This window comes from Erpetoichthys calabaricus, chromosome 13, assembly GCF_900747795.2.
Source record: "Erpetoichthys calabaricus chromosome 13, fErpCal1.3, whole genome shotgun sequence".
Classification (NCBI taxonomy): domain Eukaryota; kingdom Metazoa; phylum Chordata; class Cladistia; order Polypteriformes; family Polypteridae; genus Erpetoichthys; species Erpetoichthys calabaricus.
In genome coordinates this window covers 22528797-22549949 of record NC_041406.2, presented here as the reverse complement: position 1 = coordinate 22549949, position 21153 = coordinate 22528797, and the positions used below count along the sequence as shown (strand labels likewise).

General features: G+C 41.6%; 1 protein-coding gene across 2 annotated transcripts in view; it reads right to left on the bottom strand.

Annotated features, from left to right (window-relative positions):
• Window positions 1-21153, bottom strand: part of macf1b (microtubule actin crosslinking factor 1b) — a 224429-nt gene that overhangs the window by 82027 nt on the left and 121249 nt on the right. For both annotated transcript variants that reach the window (XM_051935617.1, XM_051935616.1), the window contains exons 7-11: window positions 18608-18692; window positions 15312-15553; window positions 13362-13478; window positions 7869-7976; window positions 1527-1745 (exon numbers count right to left, since the gene is read on the bottom strand). In XM_051935617.1, coding sequence (XP_051791577.1) covers window positions 1527-1745; window positions 7869-7976; window positions 13362-13478; window positions 15312-15553; window positions 18608-18692 — 771 coding nt within the window. The remainder of the gene's footprint in view (window positions 1-1526; window positions 1746-7868; window positions 7977-13361; window positions 13479-15311; window positions 15554-18607; window positions 18693-21153) is intronic.

Here is a 21153-nt window from a genome sequence, read left to right as displayed (position 1 = left end):
TAGATTTGAAAGGCACTATATAATAGATAAATAGACAGAATATGTGAAAGGCACTATATAATAGATAGATATGTAAGGCACTATATAATAGATAGATTTGAAAGGCACTATATAATAGATAGATAGATAGACAGACAGACAGACAGACAGATAGATAGATAGATAGATAGATAGATAGATAGATAGATAGATAGATAGATAGATAGATAGATAGATTTGAAAGGCACTATATAATAGATAAATAGACAGAATATGTGAAAGGCACTATATAATAGATAGATAGATAGATAGATAGATAGATATGTAAGGCACTATAAGATAGATAGATAGATAGATATGTAAGGCACTATATAATAGATAGATAGATAGATAGATATGTAAGGCACTATAAGATAGATAGATAGATAGATAGATAGATAGATAGATAGATAGATAGATAGATAGATAGATATGTAAGGCACTATAAGATAGATAGATAGATAGATATGTAAGGCACTATATAATAGATAGATAGATAGATAGATATGTAAGGCACTATAAGATAGATAGATAGATAGATAGATAGATAGATAGATAGATAGATATGTAAGGCACTATATAATAGATAGATATGTAAGGCACTATACAATAGATAGATAGATAGATAGATAGATAGATAGATATGTAAGGCACTATATAATAGATAGATAGATATGTAAGGCACTATAGAATAGATAGATAGATAGATTTGAAAGGCACTATATAATTAGATAGATAGATAGATAGATAGTGCCTTACATATCTATCTATCTATTATATAGTGCCTTACATATCTATCTATCTATCTATCTATCTATCTATCTATCTATCTATCTATCTATCTATCTATCTATCTATCTATTATATAGTGCCTTACATATCTATCTATCTATCTATCTATCTATCTATCTATCTATCTATCTATCTATCTATCTATCTATCTATCTGTTATATAGTGCCATTCAAATCTATCTGGCTATCACATACAAAAAGGAAATGGCCTGGGGCAGCACAGTGGTGGGCACCGCCGCCTCACTGCTCCAGGATGTTAGGTTTGTATCCTACCCTCTTCACTATCTATTTGCCATCTGTGGTATTTTAAGGGTGGTCCAGTTTTCATTTCATATCACAAGATCATGCAATGCAGCTTAGATAAGTTGGCGACTGATGTAGTTTAAATGAGTGCAGGTGTGTGAGTCTTGACGGACTGATGCCACCCCAGGTTGTGCCCACTGCTCCTGGACAGCCCCCACACCCTGCCCAAAGTGATTCAGTAGATGGATGGCCGGACTGTGTAATGTCCTTGTTTACTTGTGAAATGCAAACAGTTAAGGTACAATTGTGTTCAAAACTATTCAGACTTACATTGTGGGGCTGACCCCCTTTGCAGCTGAGGTTGGTTGAATGTGGTGTTATCCAAATCCCCTCAGGCATTAGAAACCATAAAGCGATTTTCACTTGGCCCTGAAGTCATTTAATGAGCACACAAAAGCAGATATCACATTTACCTGTAGCAGCTCCTGTTGTTCTCTGAATGCCTCGTAACTAATGGTGTGCAAAGACAGCTGACCAATAAGCGCCTGGGTTTCCTGTAGCCATGGCGACACCTCGCTATGGGCCTCTGAGAACTGGGACAGCAGGGACTGAGCATGCTCCAACTGCAGGGTGGCACAGGAGTTTTTCTGGGATACAGACTGGCATCTGTCTCGCAAAGAATCCAACTGGGACTTCAGAGGGAGAGAAAGAGAAACAAAAGCATTGTGAGACAATTCGTGGGAAGAAGAGGTGCTGCACACTGAGAAGCTCAGGAAGAAATCCGCTCAGGACGTGCAAGTCATCGGTAACCATGGAAACGTAAACTTCTGTGGGCTACACGGATGTGAGCAGAAAGGACCAGCAGAGGGCCAGGAGTCAGTCACTGTCTACAAAGAAAACACGCCTGTGTGTTAAAGCAGCAAATTAGACTTGAATGGGCACTCATATGGCCATTCACATTGTAGAAACAAACACGTCTGTTTCTGAAAGTAATGAGTAATGTGTTTATTTAATAAATAGTTTAGAAGAGCTCTTGTATTTAGGGCAGGAAAGCTAAGAGCTCTAATGTTATTTGTATCAATGTGTTCTATTAACATAACAAAGTAATATAACATAGCATACAATCACCAAACACACTTAATCCATATTGCAGATTAATAATACAAGTACACCGGTGAGTCGTTTTGGGTCCATTCAGATGTAGATATTTTCACTCCAATTAGTAGTTTCTTTTTTGACTTTAAATGTTAGCTCACATTTCTAGGGATCCACCTTCATACGTAGTAAATAGTAATAGTAGTATTGTCACAATACTGTACAAAGATAAATATAAATGTATTCAAATATATAACTCCATTTAAATAAACAGAAAACACAAAACAACAGCAGTGCCACTCAATGATAAATGGTGGCCTTTGTGTTTGAAGTTTACAATAATTCAGCACTGCAGTCCACGACACCTACACTGTCACTCTCGACACATCTAGTCCAACGAGTTTGTCATTTTCACAAATAAAAATGCATTGCAGTTTTCATTCCAACAGATGGCGCGTACAACCCACACCGTAACCTAATGAAGGAAACTTTTAATTGGAAATAAAAAAGGCTGATAGAGGAAGTGCTAATTTCATTGGAACCCATTGACTGTCACAAAGAAGAAGGAGCTGACGGTCTGACCCTGGGGGTCTCAGACTCGGCACTTAGGGGGCCAGGGTGCTCTCTTTATAGCTGTTATTTATCCAGTTTATTTTTAGTTTTATTTTGCTAAAGTAGTTAGTGCAGATCACCAGAATGTTTAGTGGAGTTGAATGTTAGCACTCCTTCTTATCAATTTTTTATTTCCTATATTTTTTTAATTTAAATTTTACTTTAATAGGTTATAGTGTCAGTTGCCTCAATTATATGATATTTGAGTTATTAATATCACTACTAATGTTTGTGATGCACCATCTGTTAGAATGAGAAATGCACTGCATTTTATTACCACATGCATTCCAACAGACGGCACATCGCAAGCAGTAATGATGAACACGCCTAAGAAAACGTAACGGCCAGAGCGACAGAAATCATCTAATATTTAATGGTGGACTTAGACAGTATTCAGAGCCCTTCACATTTTTACATTTTGTTATTTTACATTTAAATTCATTTTTTACTTTCTTGTGTACATAGTAGAGGGAGTATAGGAATTGTGAAAAAAATGGAACCTTGAGAATTTGATGAATCTTGACGTTTTAGACCTTCCCGAGTCTGAAAATGCCACTTTTGAAATTGTCTGTCTGTCTGTGTCTGTCTGTGTGTGTGTGTGTGTGCGTGTGTGTGTGTGTGTGTGAACACGATAACTCCAATGCTTTGACCTCAGTCATTGAGACTTTGTATACCTGCTTTATATCAAAAGTAAGGAATCCTGTCAACTTTTGGGCCACTTCCAGCATCCGTATGTGGTACTTTACCTCAACACATTTCAGATCTGTGTGGCTATAAATAAAGATATATGATTCCAATTTTATGTGAATACTAGACAAAGAGCCCGTTTCGACAACGTAAGATGAAACGGGCACGAGTTTGTGTCAGCAGTGTATGAAGAACAAATGATAAGTAACGACGAAGTTGTTTTATAATAATTGTAGTCCGCTTTACTCATTACTGTACAGGCTTGTACGGTTAGTTGATGAATTTTCCAGGCCTATAGTATAATATTGAATGATGAATGTTCCAGTACAATATGGAATATTAATAAGTATAAACACCACAAACCTGATATAGGCGTATTGAATGAATGCGTAATTAGGCTTCGAGCTGTAGTCGAAATCGCCTTTCAGGCCTCTAGAGCTTTAATCGAAGTCGCCTTTCTCTTTGAATTTTCGCGGCCGTAAATCCGCCGCCTGCGCATTCGGCTTTGGACGGACGTGAGTGAGTGAGTGAGTGAGTGAGGAGACTGGTGAATTATAAATTAAGATTAGAAATGACAAAAAATAAGTAGATATGAAATTTGAGCAAAATCACGCAAACCGGAAGTGGGGCTTTAACTGAATACTTTTGTGAATTTTCAAGTAAACTATGATTATAATTACAGATAGATGATTCAAATTTTTTATAGATATTTATAATGATAAAAAGCAAACACAGATGAAATTTGAGAAAAATAAATCAGCCGGAAGTAGTATTTTGTTTAAAGAACCATTTGAATTTTTTGTATCATGGAAATCTAAATGTTTACACGATATTTACGACTATTCTTTCAATAACTATTATTCATTTTATTTAAGCTTATACGTCATCAGTTTAACAATAAGGTGCAAACATTGAACATGCCATGTAAATATAAAGATGTAATGGGAACAATAAGTTGCTATGTTCCCGTCATGTTCCTAGTTAGTTTCCATTTACTTTTATGATATTTTTTTTATTTACACCATCATTATCATGATTAAATGTAGCTAACTGCAGTTTTACCTAAAGCAATTTATTGCAACAAATATTATATACTGTAATTCGAACACTTTTTCAATGTTTTTCGGTGACTATAACTCTTTTTACTTTACATGTAATTGAGGTAATGCATATATAATCAGGAAAAAATTCCACCACCGTTTCCAACCTCCCTAAGTGCGTAAATTGATAGGGACCTAATCAATGACTTTGTTAAATGGTCCGACTCAAACCACCTGCACCTGAACACCAGCAAAACCAAGGAGCTGGTGGTGGATTTTAGGAGGCCCAGACCCCTCATAGACCCAGTGATCATCAAAGGTGACTGTGTGCAGATGGTGCAGACCTATAAATATCTGGGAGTGCAGCTGGATGATAAATTAGACTGGACTGCCAATACTGATGCGCTGTGCAAGAAAGGACAAAGCCGGTTATACTTCCTTAGAAGGCTGGCTTCCTTCAACATCTGCAATAAGATGCTGCAGATGTTCTATCAAACAGTTGTGGCGAGCGCCCTCTTCTACGCAGTGGTGTGCTGGGGAGGCAGCATTAAGAGGAAAGACGCCTCACGCCTGGACAAACTGGTGAGGAAGGCAGGCTCTATTGTTGGCATGGAGCTGGACAGTTTAACATCTGTTGCAGAGCGAAGGGCGCTCAGAAGGCTCCTATCAATTATGGAGAATCCACTGCATCCACTTAATAGTATCATCTCCAGACAGAAGAGCAGCTTCAGCGACAGACTGCTGTCACTGTCCTGCTCCACAGACAGATTGAAGAGATCGTTCCTCCCCCAAACTATGCGACTCTTTAATTCCACCAGGGGGGGTAAACGTTAATATTTAACATTATACATAGTTATTGTCTGTTTTTTTCACCTGTATTATTATCATTCTTTAATTTAATATTATTTATTGTATCAGTATGCTGCTGCTGAAGAATGTGAATTTCCCATTGGGATTAATAAAGTATCTATCTATCTATCTATCTATCTATCTATCTATCTATCTATCTATCTATCTATCTATCTATCTATCTATCTATCTATCTAAATATCCCTGTAATATAAAGTTTGATTATAAATGGAGATAAATGATTGTGTATCGATACTATCAATTAGTTACGGTGAGAAACAAAGAGATATGATATTTGAGAAATATTGCACAACTGGATGTGCTTCTGATGACCTTTTCCTCTCTCTCAGCATTCGAGAACGTTGAGGGGAGCGCCCTCCCGATTTTTCCCACAGCAAGTCACACTCAATTCTCAAGGATGACAAAGCAAAAACATAATAATAGACATTTTGGAAATTAATTAAAATAAAAAGTGAAACATGCCATTGACACGGGCATTCAGACCCTCTCCTCAGTTTTTAGTTGAAGCCCCTTTAGCAGTCAGGAGTCTTCCTGGGTTTGATGTGACGAGCGTCACACACCTGGAAGTGGGGGTCTTCTCTGCAGGTTCATCTCAAGCTCTGCTAAGGTTGGGTGGGGTCCGAGGACGGATGATAATTTCCAGGTCTCTCCAGAGATGTTCAACTCTGGGCTCTGACTGAGCCACTGAAGGACATTCCCAGAGTTGTCCCTAAGCCCCTCCTGTGTTGTCTTTGCTTTGTGTTGAGGAAGAAATATTCAGAATTAAGGTGCTTCAGTCTTTCCAAATAATAAAGTTTGGTGCTAAGAGAACTATAAGAAGCGTGACACTTATGTATTAATAAATAAGGATGTGCTAAGCTGACTGAACAAATGTACTCTAATACAGACACTAAGCTGTAAGAGTGTATTCCTGTAAGACAAATCTACTAAACTAACTTTTAAGGTAGCTTTTGATATTGTATAACCAATTATTATGTGTGATGATCATTATGTGCGAAATGTAAGCTATAATAAGATTCTTAAATTGTAACTGCCACATAGCCGTTGAAGTGTTGTAACCTTGATGGTGCAGAAGACTAGGGAAGTACGTGTTATGCAAAGTGCTGTCTCTGTAAACTGTCTTGAAGACTACCGTGTACTTGTGTACGTAATGATTTAATGTGTCTCTGCATGACCTCAAAGTGAACTGCCATGCTTCCTCTTTTTGTTTAGTAAACAAACTGGTATAAAACTGAGCTAACTCCCTTCTTTGGACAGGTTGTCTGATCTGACCTGTCAGTACCAACTTGAGCTGGCAGGCAGGTGGCCTCACTCTCACCAAGAATAAAAGAAATTGCTTTTTAATTTAAATTGGTGTTTTTGGACTCCCGTTGTTTTTCCGACTTCAGCGTCCACAGTGTTTACAGTCCTAGTCCCGTTGGAAGCTGAACCTTCACCCCAGTTTGTGGTCCAGAGCACTTTGTAGCAGGTTTTCATTAAGGGTATCTCTGTACTTTGCTCCATTCAGTGTCCCCTCAGGTCTGTCTGTTCTCTCAGCCCCCCTCACCCCCCACACAGTGCTTCTCCTTTGGAATTGCAGTGCGCTGGTGATGAGCACTGCCTGGTGTCCTCCAGATCTGATGTTAATATTTTTCTTCAGCAGAGCAAAGAGAGTCTCGTTTCTCACATCCTGAGAATCCTTTAAATGCCTTTCTGCAAATTCCAATTGGCCCTCCATGTTTTTTTGTTTTTTTTTTTTTACTGAGGAGGGTCTTCTGTCCAGTCTCACTCTATCGTAAAGCCCAGGTGGTGGTTGTCCTTCTGGCAGTTTCTCACATTTCCATACAAGTTCTCCAGAGCTCAGCCAGAGTTTCTTGGTCAGCTCTTAGAGGAGTTACGCCTGATTTAAACTTCCTCCATTTAAGAATCACATAGGCCACTGTGCTTTGAGGAACCCTCAATGGTGCAGAGATTTTTTGTAGCCTTCTTCAGTTTACCACCTTGGCACAATCCTGTGTCTGAGCACGGCTGGCAATTCCTTTGACCTCATGGCTTGGTTTTTGTAAGACCTTCTACAGACTGCTGCGTGTGTGTCTGCTTTTCCTAATCAGGCCAATCAATTGGATTGACCACCAGTGGACCCCAAAAGAGGTGTAGAAACATCTCAGCGATGATCAGTCGAAATGGATGACCCTGGGCCGAATGTCAAGTGCCACAGTGCAGGGTCTGAACTCTTGAGTCCATGTTATATGTCAGTTTTTTTAGTTTTCATAAACTTGTCAAAATGTCCAGATTCGTGATTTGGCTTTGTCATTGTGAGTGTTGCTTGATGTGAATTTAGCATAAGGCTGCAACATAACAAACTGTGAGATATTGAAGGGGTCTGGAGGCTTTGTGAATGTGTGGTATGTGCAGAACCTCGGCAGCTTTCCTTCAACTTTACAACACAATTTCAAGTTTATGGTCTGTGGCATCGCTGGCTTTTTCTGTTAGTTGCTTGTCAATCAAGCCAACCTGCGGCTCAAGCCTTACCTGTAAGTGTTGCAGATCTTCTTCCCCTCCGTAGCTCATTAAAATTTCTGCGATTTTCAACATCTTTTCCACATTGTATCTGTGCTGAAGGATTTCCACTGCCAGATTCTAAATAAAGAAAAAAAAAAGGCAAAAATAAATGCCCTCGTCTTTATTATCTGCAGGGTAACCCACAGTATTCCTTGCTTTTCACATTTCAATATTGTAAAATTGCATGCAAAAGTCATTTTGGGGGACAATTTTGTGAACTGTGTTCTGTTTCACCTGTCACTACTCTTAGAGAATATCTAAATATCCCCAGGGCGGTAATCCCTCCAGTGTGCCCTGGCAGTACCCCCAATGATAGGTGCCCAGGATGCATCATGACTGCACACCCTGGCAAACCCCAGTGTCCTTAGAGATCACTCACCCCATCACTAACCGTGAGCCCAGCAGGCCTGCACACAAGTCGTGTTCAGACGTCTTCCATTTGTCACTCGCGTTGTTTCAGTCGCTGCTCTCAGCTTAGGTGCGGATGGCGATACGGACTGACTGGTTGTATTGTCACGTATGCGCGCACCTAAAGTAAGTAATACCACCCTGGGACAAGAGGGGGCGCTGCCACTGACAGTCTTGTCTCTGTCTTCCCTCACAGCCTTGAGAAACTGGAACCGCCCCTTGAGGGCAGTGACATGAAAGAGGAACCGCCCCTTGAGGGCAGTGACATGAGAGACCGCGCCCCTCTCGGTCTGCTGCTTGTCTCTCACTTTGATAGTGACAAGGCTTCTGTGCTCGTCCGAGCTAGAAATGACCTTCTAAAAAGAACATCTGATTGAAATGACTTACCTCACTCTCTCTATGTATAAAATCCAGCGTCTGTCTGTCGTTCTGCTGTTCATGAGAGAACTGCTTAACGGATTTAGAACGGGTTTTATTTCTATAATTTGCTTGAACACTCCGGTTGATTTTTGCGACTTCTCTCATTGCGCCAAGTATCAGAGTTTGCTTGTGGTACCAATTTATTTGTGCAAATCCAAGAGAGACTTGCAGCGGGCCGAGGGGGGGTTCTCCTTACTCGCATGCCAGCCTCGGGGACTACCTTACTTCTGCTTAGCTAGCGAACGACAGAACTGCTTAACGGATTTAGAGCGGGTTTTTTTCTATAATTTGCTTGAACATTCCGGTTGATTTTGCGACTTTTCTCATCATGCTAAGTATTACTGCGGTGCCGATTTATTCATGTTAATCATAGAGACAGAGGCTGCGGCCCAGAGGAGGGGGAGGCAGGACCTCAGGAGTAGGAAGCCGAGCAGGGCCCTCCTCACTCACGCGCCAGGCTCCATTTGAATCGCCCTACCTCTCGCCACGTATTGCCTCCACTTAGCTAGCGATACCTGTTTGTTCAGCAGACATTATCATCATGTACAGATTGTCAAGGAGTAACGTTTTGAGCAAGAGATCAGAGCTACATGTGTTTTAGAGGGCAGAGATATCACGGCCACTTGTTCTTCTCCCCACGCGGTGGACGCTCTTTGGTCAGAGCTGAACACAATCAGACACAGTGCCAACGTTTGACGTCGGAGCGTACCTACCGTCCGCTTGGCCAGAGATACCTTGCCAACTTTTTACATTTTTGACAAAGAGATCACAGCTACATTCTCGACCCTGATGATAAAACTAAAAATGTTGTATATCAAGAGGCTGTCGGATATGAAAGCTATCAATATAAATTCTTTTCAATATGAATTATTAAATTTTTTTAAAAATTTTTTATTGAATTTTAAAGTTTGTCCTGTTTCACTACTATGTGGGCAGAGCCGCTGGGGACAGCTAGTAATCGATAAAGAATAAAGTTTCGTTCCTTTTATTTGATATAATTAAACGTTTTTTTTTCCTTGCCCAGTTGGCATCCTAAGCAGCCTGCTATTGTCCTGCATCATCATTTCACCCCGCTACAGTATATGTACAGTATAACAAATATTTGTATATACTGGTTAAGGTGAGATAGCAAATACTGCTGTGCTTTTTTAATGCTGTCCCCTCCGTCATCTCCATCACCTTTCTCAAAGTCTCTGCTCTCGTGCCTCGTGAATTTGTTCTTTTTCTGTCTGATTAAACTCCACCGTTATGGTAGCTCCTTGCCGGGTTGGTACCATGAACGCTACTTCTTTGTACTTACTGTGGTTTTATAAATAGAAGTTGAACCCCACATTAATAAAGTGGATGGCTTGCTGAATAACTGAATCGTTGATACGCCGTCTAAGATGGCAAAGCTAGCAGTTTTTGTGTTGCCCCCTCTGCTGAGCTCCTATTAAAGATGTCATTTTTTTACCTTCATCCACTCGGTATGTTACGTCGGGTTGGCTGCAGTATACCTGCACAGAGTCGTCAACATCCACTCAGCCGTTCTGAAGGATTTATGGTTTTTGTGGCGACCCTACTGCTATGCCTCAGCAGTGAAATTCCTGTAACTCGCGTGTGAAGTTTTCAATTGCATGAACAAGAATGTCAATACAAAATTTTGTGAAAGTTGACAATGTTGACTGGCAAGGGATAGTAAGGAAAAATGAAAAGGACCAGGAGATATCCAGTAGTCAAAGAAAACGGCCGGGAAGAAAACAGCAAGTCAGGCTGACCCTTCGGCAGATCAGAAAACAGAAACACAATAATTCAGGAGTCAGGAATCAGAGCAAGGATTTTGATATTGGGATGTCAATAAATAAAACATTTAGTAAACTCAACTGCAAAGATATCCCAAATTTTTGGAATAGCGGCCAGAGACAACCTCTTAACTCCCTTATGCAATGGATGCCCAATTCTGTGCCCTTTGTGACCACAGTCCTGGCAACCAGGACTGGCGTCCTGATGATGGGGTGCCACGTACAGAAAATAAAGACATTAAAAGTATTCCACTTAAGCCCCAATAGACAGGATTAGTTTTACCACCGGATGACTTTTTAGGCTGAATCCACAAACTTGGACAAGCTAAGAAGTGCGTGATGCTGACATTTTATTTCGGCCTGTAATGATGTTATGTGGTGGGCTCTGCTGGCTGTCCTGCCCAACAATGGCAAGCGAGCATCAAGGAACTGATTCAAAATGGTGTCACAGAAAAACATGATTGACGGTAAAAATAACGATGTTAAACAAATGTGACCACAATGCCCCTTGACCTCTAAAGCAGGGGTCCTCAACTCAAGTCTTGGAGGGCCGCAGTGGCTGCAGGTTTTCAAAAACTGACCTGTTTTTGCTGTTAATGAACTTTCTCTTGAATTCATTTTAATTGACTTGTTCTTGAAGACTTCGACCCCTTAATTGTTTCTTTTTCCTTAATTAGCTGTCAAACAATAACGAGATACAAAATGAGCTAAACAGTGTTGTGCATGAACAAGTTTAAAAGAGCGCGTTCATTCGACAAGCTCATTCTTTTTAGCACGGTGAACTTAACGTAACATATATTTGCAAGTGAAGAAGTTGAACGTGAGCTTAGTTCAGTTTTAGGTGACATTCTCGATCTGGTTTAGGTCCATATTAAACGTTTTGCCCTACCCTGTAATGTAGGGCTGGAGCCAAATACGAATACGGTATTCAGATAAGCACAAATGGTTGATTTTTACAAATATTTATTTTGTACGATTTGTTTGCCATTTATTTGTACTTGGAACAAAATAACGTAAAATCAAATCGGCACCATCTGTGTCTGCCTGCTTGTGCTTAAGCTGCACCCCTGCTGACACGAGCATGCGGTGAAGCTCCTCTTTCACTTTTAGGAAAATGTTGTACTTTGTGAGGCCACTTTATATTTTTCCCTGTTAGACATGTAAAGGAGAGGGAGGTCAGAGGAATGGTGAGGATGCAGGGAGTAGAGTTGGCAAAGGTGGATGAGTTTAAATACTTGGGATCAACAGTACAGAGTAATGGGGATTGTGGAAGAGAAGTGAAAAAGAGAGTGCAGGCAGGGTGGAATGGGTGGAGAAGAGTGTCAGGAGTGATTTGTGACAGACAGGTATCAGCAAGAGTGAAAGGGAAGGTCTACAGGACGGTAGTGAGACCAGCTATGTTATATGGGCTGGAGACGGTGGCACTGACCAGAAAGCAGAAGACAGCTGGAGGTAGCAGAGTTAAAGATGCATTGGGTGTGACGAGGACATGCAGGTGATGGGTGAAGGACAGAAAGATATGGAAGAAGATGATCCGCTGTGGCAACCCCTAACGGGAGCAGCCGAAAGAAGAAGTAGAAGACATGCAATATGTAACATGAATTTTGACCGGCAGTGTAATAAGTTACTTCATCTACACGCTGGTTCCGCAGTCACCATTTGTGTCACATGGTTGGAAATACAGCGGTAATTTATAGGTATACTTGCAACTATTTAATTTCTTTTTTGACCGGGAGGATATTAGCATATATGGTTATACGTGTTTGTTGCTCGGTATAACTCAAAGTGTATTTAAATACAAAAGTCTTCATACTTATTGCATTTTATTCAAGAACACTGTAATAGCCTAATATAAGGCATGCAAAACTGAAAAAAAGTAAACTCATGGGGCATTTATTCTCACTCCTTAAAAAATACAAAATGAACTGAACATGAACTAGTTCAAAATTGAAATGGTGAACTATAAACGTGAATGTATTCATTTTAATCTGTGTGAAATGAACTTTGAGCAAGTTCTTGTGAGGTGTGAACTTGCACACCACTGGAGCCAAAACAGGACCAGCACACTGATGTCCATCATACAATATCTGAAAATAAAGAAAGGTGAAGGTCTCAGGAATGTTGATCTGCTCCGGTCCTCAAAACATTTTCACAGAGCTCTTAGAAAAGAGAAAATCAGCAATTTCAGAAATGCTGCTATTGCACCCCGAGAGCAGCAACAAGCTACGGAATTAAAGAACGAGTTTAATTAACGACAAGACTCGGCGTCTAATTAAGCAACTGGCTGGAGTTTAAGGCCCTGACTTAGGTGGTCTTCTGATGGCTCACTCTCTTCACATTTCATTTCTGCTTGGGTGCCATTTAAGGAAAGAAATTAAGCAAATCAGAGGAACAGTGAAGACAGTCAGGGGAGCAAATCCAACAAGTCCATTAAAATGAAAGGAAAAGAAGTTAATTAGCAAAAACAGGTCACTAATTAAGGAAAGGGTTAGAATGAAAACCTGCCCCTGCCTGTAGCATATTTAGAATTATTTTTTTGAAAACAAGGGAAATGTATTTAAAAAAGAATGAAAAGTCAGATCATGCTTTATAAATTTTAAAATCAATAAGAACAGTCATTTGCCAAACGTGGATACGTTCCCAGAGAGGTGGCCCCTGGCCGTATACTGACCATCAGCAGGACTTTTATCTCACCAGCCTAAGTCGTCCCCCACTTCTTTCTTTCCTTCTCCCTGTCAGATGGCTTGGGAGGATTCAGCTGTGTTTATTTATGGCCATAATGCGTATGGAATGAACCTCGCACTTCATGATGACACACATCAAACAATGAGAGAACAGGCATGACATGTCATACCTTCTGGTCATGAAGTTGTGAAGAAATCCCACAGGAGTCCAGGGTTACGCTGCTCAGCTCCACTTTTTGTTCGGCAGTAACGATCCACTCCAGTTCCTTCGCCACAGCTTTTTCTAGCTGCATAAAAACAAACACATTTATTGTGACATTGGATTGAGCACAAACAAATTCATTTTCTGTAATGTGAGTTAGGAGCCATCCATTCATCACCTCCCCCACCGCACCATTTTCTGCAGCAGTCTAAGTAAAGATGCCCAGATGTCCCCTTCCAGCTCCACAAGGAGATACTGAGGTGTTCCCAAGAGAGCCGACAGATCTATCCAATGTGTCCACATCTCCATGGAGGCGTCCAGGGTGTCTCCTAATCAGATTCCTGGAGACCTCAAGTGGCTCCTTTTGGTAGGGAGGAACAGCAGCTCCACTTTGAGCTGCCCCTGAAGGTCTGTGCTGCTCATCCTGCTGTATCTTGGAGGCTTAGCCCAGACACCCTGTGGTGGACCTGCTTGTATCTGCAGTTTTTTCAGTCCCGACCGAAAGCTCATGACCTTAAGTGAGGGCAAAAACATAGAACAACTGACAAATCGAGAGCTTTGCCTTACGGCTTGGATCTTTCTTCATCACGACTGACCGGTACAACATCTGGCAATGATTGACTGCCACCCGAACCCCACTATGAAGGTTTTGTGTATTTTGGCCTGCACGGGGTACACCAGCAGCCCAAACCCAACACAGACAGACACCAGGCACAAGTTCAGCACACAACACACGTGTATTAAGTGGGGAAACGCTTCCCTGTCATACCCCACAGAAGCACAGTACCATAAAGCACAACTAAACCCACTATACAGCACTCTTCCATCTTCTCCTTGGCTCTCTCTTTCTCCCTCTCGTCCTCCACTCCTCCTCCAGCAAGCTTGGTCTCTCTCACTCCCAGAGTAGTGGCTCCTTGGAGTGCTCCCGGTGGTTTGTTAAGCAGATCTGGGATGACTCCCAGGTGTGGTGAAAGATCAAAGTTGGGTTCTGCAGCTTAAGCAGCCCCCCGGTGGCACCCACAGAACCCAACAGGGCTGCAGTGAACTCCAACACCCAGCGTGCCCTGCAGGAATCTGTGGTGCCACAGCAAATCAGGGGGCAGCCCACTAACACCCCAGGGGAGATAATGGTGTCCCCCCAAGTCCTTCCACAATATAAAAGTGTCCTGGCTGTCCACAACAGTATATTTGCTAATAAAATGGACCAAGTTCTGAAATGTCACAGCAGATTGTGAGCTTCTGCCCATCCACATCTCTACAGCTTAAGTCCTATTCAGATGGGATGAGTTTTACACCAGGAGGTTGGGGTAAACTCATTATTACCAGAGGACCCCTTGTAATTTTAGTCCCCTCCGAATCGCTCATGTCAGTAACATTTTACAGACAACATCTTCAGTCTCAGTAAAGATTATAGAGTCTGCTACCTTCTAGAGGTGAGGGTCTGAGGCTGAGGATCTGCGCTGGTATCTGGAAGGCTACCAGTTGAAATCCCGTTACTGCCAGATGGGGTCCTACTTCACTGGGCCCTTGAGCAAGGCTCTTAACCTTAACATTGCTCTAGGGGGTGCTGTACAGTGGCTGACCCTGCACTCTGACCCCCTAAGTTCACATGAAAAGACAAAGTCAAATTCTGACTTTTGAGCGATTCACAGAAAATGGCTGGCAGGGTGGTGTAGGCATTGGCCTTGCAGCTTGAGAGGTCTGTGTGGTTTTGTTCTCCTTGTGCATTTGGCTTTTATCTTCTACACTCAAAACCACCAATCACGCCCAACTCCCCGTGTGTCAGGGTGATCGCCTCTATGTTTGAGTGTCCTGTTGTGGGCCGCCACCCTTTCTCTTAATCCTGCCTCCCCTCCACGATGCGAATTCAGAAAAGAGCGGGATGGATATGGGCAGTGTGCCAGCCTTGCTCACTCACCTTCTCCCTCTCCGTTGCAGTGAATATCTGCTCACTCGCTCCGCTCTGGCCACTCACATTCACCAGCTCTCTTTCCACTCGACCCAACCACAAGTTGAGGTCCTCTTGGCTGGAGGTGCACCTCGAGGTGGCCTCCAAAGCTTTCTCCAGCCGCTGAAGTGTGTCGATGCTGCTTAGAGTGACCACAGAATATCGTATCCTCAGACTGTCAGTCTTCTCCTGGACGTTCTGAGACTCCTCACCTGTGAGACGTGGCACCGTTAGAAGGAAGGAAAAAAAATAAAAAACGTCTGAATGAGTCAGATATGGTGTAGTTGAAAGCCTTTATTTCAGTATGGTTAACATAAGGATAAGAAAGTAGTAGGGTTTTATTTCGTGTTGTGAAAAAGTATTTGCCCCCTCCGTGATTTCCTCTGTTATTACACCTTTTTGACACTGATACACGTTCCGTATTTTTCAAGTCGAACTTATCTCTTCACAATCATGGCATGTATTCATTTGACACATGAAATTGTGTTTTGAGGTGAAGTATTTATTTGTAAATTTTAAAAAATTCCTACCCTGTTTTTACATTTTATAATGGAAATCATGGAGCCAAATATGAAAATGGAAGCCTTAAATCTTTCCAGATAAAACCACGTTGAAGCCTCAACGGTTTTAATTTAAGAAATCTGCATTTCTGAGGTATGCTTGGGAGAGTAAAAGTAAAACGGCAGTAATACGTTTAATCACATATACTTGAGGTAAGGATATGCGTCTTGATTATGGCTGCTATGGTTCAGCCTGGGTTGTTGCCCTGGCTAAAGTTTAGTTTTGACATATTTAAAGTTTTACTTGTGTAAGTCTCCATGTTTCATTATTTATGTTTTTCTTCTTTTATGTATGAAGGGGGACCCAATAATTCCTGGACTTATTAAAAAAAAAAACTTTCTTATAAAATGTACCCCAATCCCTGATTGTCCCCTCGAGACACAATATCCGTGTCCCAGTGCTTCTTCCAGTCCTGTTAACATTTCCTGTACTCATCTTTTATTACAGTGTACATTTTTTTCCGGGATTCTTCCATGAAGAAAATCTTCTTCCCTTCAGTTTTAATTTTAATTTTGGGAACAAAATCAAGTCACAGGGAGCAGGATCTGGTGAACATGGGGATGTGGGAAGCATTGATTAAAAACTCTTAGACTGACGTCGTGGTGGGTGAGGGTAAGCTGTCAGGGTGCAAAATCCACGTTTGGGTGCGTCACTTCACTGGAGGTTTTTTTTTCCCTGATGCTTTCCCAAAGATGTCTCAGAAGTTCAGTGTAATGTCACTGATTAACATTTTCCCAACGCAGAATAAACAAGTCAAATAATGTTGAAAAATGAGATCATTCTTGTCTCTTGAAAATCTGCTATGGAAGCTTAGAGAGAAAAGTCACCCCAAGTCACGTGTGCAATTGTAGAATAAACGGCAGAAATGCACCCTCGATCATCTCGGTGTGATGCCACTCAGCGCAATGATTAACCAGACTGGAGGCGTATGACACCTAGCAGCATATTCGAGAACTGCACCCTACTCCTGTGCTATTAACTGATTCCAAGAATTTTTAGGTCCCTTCTTGTAAATTGTTATTCCTTGTTTTCTTTAATTATTTAATTCATGACTAGAATGTTTCTGTGTATAATTTAGGTTCTCCTGTGACCTTTGTGTTTTGTGGGTGGTAACCCAAGAGGCGGGGCCACGCTGACATCACCACACCTGAGCACTCCCATTGGCTATTTATGTCACAATGGCGGAAGCTCAGGTCAGTTGTGAAGGAGTTCTTGTGAGTGTTGACGTCTTGTGCATTGTTCTTGATTTTGATTACCTCTGCTTGGATTCTTCTCTGGATTAGTGACTTGGTGTGCCTGTTAGGCAACTCCTTTTCCCTTTTTGAGCACTTTTCTTATATGTTTCTGTGTTAAATAAATATTCTTCATATATAAATATTATTTGGTGGCTTGGACCCTGTAAGCCAAGGTTTTTTGTGGTTTCCATTCTCTTGCAAGGCACTTTGAGATTTTGTGACATTTTAAGTATATTGCTCTGAGGCAGGGGATCTGTGCCAGCAATTGGAAAGTTGCCAGTCTGAATCAGGTAAACGCCAGCAGTGACTCCTCTCCGTTGGGCCCTTGAGTACGGCCCTTAACCTGTAATTGCTCCATCCTGGGTGTGACGTTAGTCCGCATCCAGCCCTGCAAGAGGGTCCTCCAACTTAACAGGGAAGACTTGAGGGTTGGTGGCAGGACTGGCACTCCAGCCACCGTAAAAAAACCTCATACTGTTGCAGTGTGCTGCACTCGGGTCCCAATCTGGGTGGCTCGTCGTGTGGTGGGTGCCCACTATCTCAGAGCTGAGCTGCCTGAAGAGCAGTGGGGTGCCCATTTGTTAGAGAAAGTGATTGCATTTAGAAGAGTGTCCATTAAAGAGTGCATATGTGGGGTTTGGTCCTTAGTTGTTACAGACAGAAAATCAGTTACTTCAGTATTTCACCACAACTGTCCATCTTAAATGCGAATGAATAATAAAACACAGTAAAAAGAAAAAGTAAAAAGGTAAAACATAATAAAATGTAACAAAAAGTAAATAAAAAATTAAATGATATTGACACCGCGTCAAAAACAATATTATGAATTACTTTATCCTCTAACTTACATTCTATAAATGTTGCTTTTTTGCATTTCTGTTCTCCTATTGTTCGGGATATTTTTCTCTTTCTCATTTACTGGACGATTCTCTTTGTTCTTGATTTTTATTATATGCAGGTCTTTTTTGTTCATTTTCTTTTTTTGACGTTCATTATCCACTCTTAACACTGTTTTTCTATCGCAATCTAAAGTTTGATGTTCTTGAATAGATCATTTGCTTTTTTGCCTTGCCATTCTAACCGACTGCACTGAAGGGCGAGTTAGCACTGAGTGTGTCAGGGGGCGGGGCGGAGGTGCACAGCAGGAGTGATGATTGGGCAAGAAGTCTGGAGGGGTGTGGTCAAGGCTGAATAACGCGGACATGACGGAAAATCTTTTTAATATAATACATAGACAAATTAACTAAAGTGAAAGGTCATCATTACACGACATCTCTGAGAATTTGGGTAGCTGTGTTTTCTCCGATAGTTTTCTAATGAGTGCAGGTGAGGACATTTTTTAATTCGGAATCTGTTACATGAATGTATGGCAAATATGGATGGATTTGAACAATCTGACATCCATATCTGAGCAATCCAAAAAACCAGAGCAGTAGATTTAAGCAGTGCAGTTTCATACCGACCACTGACCTGATATCCACGTCATAAGTTTCTGCCCTTTCAGTCGAACTTCTTCCAGATTGGTACTCTTGGCTCTGATTTCTTCAAGAGTGGCCTAAAGGAAAAAGAACCAGAAAGTTAATTGGGAAGCTAGCAGTCTAAGACAGGTTGAAATCTAAATCATGTTTTTAATTTGATGCATGGGTTGTCCATTTGGTCTGGAATAATAATACGCATCTGATCCCTTTACCTCACGGCAACCTTTTCCTCTTCGGATAGAGTCGCCCGTTTTGACTGCTTCTTCACTCTTATAGTCAAAGTGTTTTGCTGGAAAAATGTGACAATGTGGACGCTACTGCATTGTCCTGGTTTAGCGATTCTAGTGTAGTAATTATAGAGCTTTGGTTAATCGACCTGTGTGTCGATATATTGTTATTTTCACTCATTTATTGTTCATCGTGCAAAGTTATCATTCATTATCAAGAGAGCAATAAACCTCATTCACGTGGCCCAAAAGGGTGCAAGGAAGTCGCTAGCGCGCTGCTGTTGCCGACATATAACGTGGACAAGATAATAGGCAGAGAAGAACAGTTTTCATATTTTAGCCCCTTATTTTGTATTTTTACTGTCATTTTTAAAATTTTTCCTCCTAACCCTATCAACCAGACGGACGCGAATATATAGACACTTGTCCTTTTATCAAGGTGGATAGACTACCGTATATACTCACAGATAAGTTCTCCCGCAGATAATTCGGGGTTTGATTTTATTGTATAATTTCCGGTATTTTATAAAGTCAGTCGTATAAGTTGAATGCGGAAAACTCATGCTATTGGTCCAAGAGATTACGATATGCTAAGGCCCACCTGAGAGAGTAACCATGGAGCACACGGCCTTCTATATATATGAGGGTGCAGCAATGCGCTGTATCAGCGTGTGCTCCTGTGCCTACGAGACCACACAGTAATACCCAAACTATTCCGAAGTGACGTTTGCACTGATTTGTGTTTTTTGTATCTCCCACCCTCGTACACCTTTATCATAAGAGCATCCCTTATCTACAATGGAGCGTTTGATCAGAAGAAAATATGAAGCTGGTTTTAAATTAAAAGTCATTGAAGTGGCAACTGCGCTGTTGCAACAAAATTCGATGTGTCTGAGAAACTGATGCGAGATTGGAGGAGGCAAGAAGATGTAAAAAAATAAATAAATAAATAAAGTGTCGAATTTTTGAATGGGCGTATAAGTCGGGGTCTGATTTTATGATCGATTTTTTGGATTTCAGTGCCCGACTTATACGCGAGTATATACGGTAATTCATTTTCTGAATCCACCTATTCGGAGTTAGCTACGAAAAATGTCTGAATAGATGGATGTTGAAAATGTGGAGTAAGTTGTCAATGAGTCCATTGCTCTCACGCTTTTCATAGGGTCTCCACAAGCTCTGTCACACAGCACGATACACTCGATCCTCAACTTTCGCAGGAATTACGTTGTTTGAAAACAGCATGAGAGTCAAAGACAGAGAATGTTCATTCATTGGAAGTAAGGGAAACAGGGGGTTAGGTCCCCACGACCACCAAAAACTGTAATCTTTTGCTAGAGATTGCTCAAAATACACTTTTCTGCATAGAATTCTTAACACAACATTCTTTCTGATGATATGCTGTCACACGCGAGAGCATCGGGGGACACTCAGTGGGCTTAGCTGAGCACGATATACCGGAACTGGGGTTAATGGGATGCACTAACGCCTTTTCTCTCTCCCCTCCGGACCCTCCGAACAGAAGCCTGCCTAACTCCACCTTCCCTTCCAGAACCTTCCCTACGTGTGACTTCACTTCCGGTTCCGGTCCCAGCCCCTTGGACACACCCCTTCCTCCTCATTCAGCTATAAAAACAGCCACATGTGCCTCACTCCTCGGGCCCTCTTTGGACACAGTCCCACATGACTACTCGGCTTCATTTCTTCCTTTGTACAGATTCGAATATACGGAGGTGGAATGCCACAGTGTTTTCTGTCTCTTGTTTTTCTTACAATGCACTTCTCATAACAGCGTAACCATGAAATAACCCATTAAATGCAACTGGTAACATGCATTCTGTAGAATTCTGTGACGTTTTGTGGTAACATCTCTATAAAAAAAACTTAAGCCCCTGCTGTCGGGAGATGCTGAGACTGGCGAGGTCTCAACATCCCCTCTGACACTGCATCCTTCTTGGCTGGCAGATGGCATTGGAGATCGTGAAAGACTCACCAGCTTGAAATAATCCATCAGCAATGTCTGCTTCATGCGCCACTCTGGATCCTTAAGGGTCTTGGAGTGAGGGACCATAGCAGAACAGAGTGATTGATGATGGGATTGGCAGCTGGTAGATTCTGTAACACCAAACTCACGGCTGCCACCTAACAGCTTTATGATCTCACTGATTGCATGCGTGGGCTTAGAGCCTGAAGGACTGGCACTACGCCTTGGGGACATAACTACAACACAAACAGAAAATAACTGCGTGGGGGGCTCTTTACTCTACAATGGTAGGGTGAGCAAAACTGTTGAAGGGCTTAGTAGGACCCC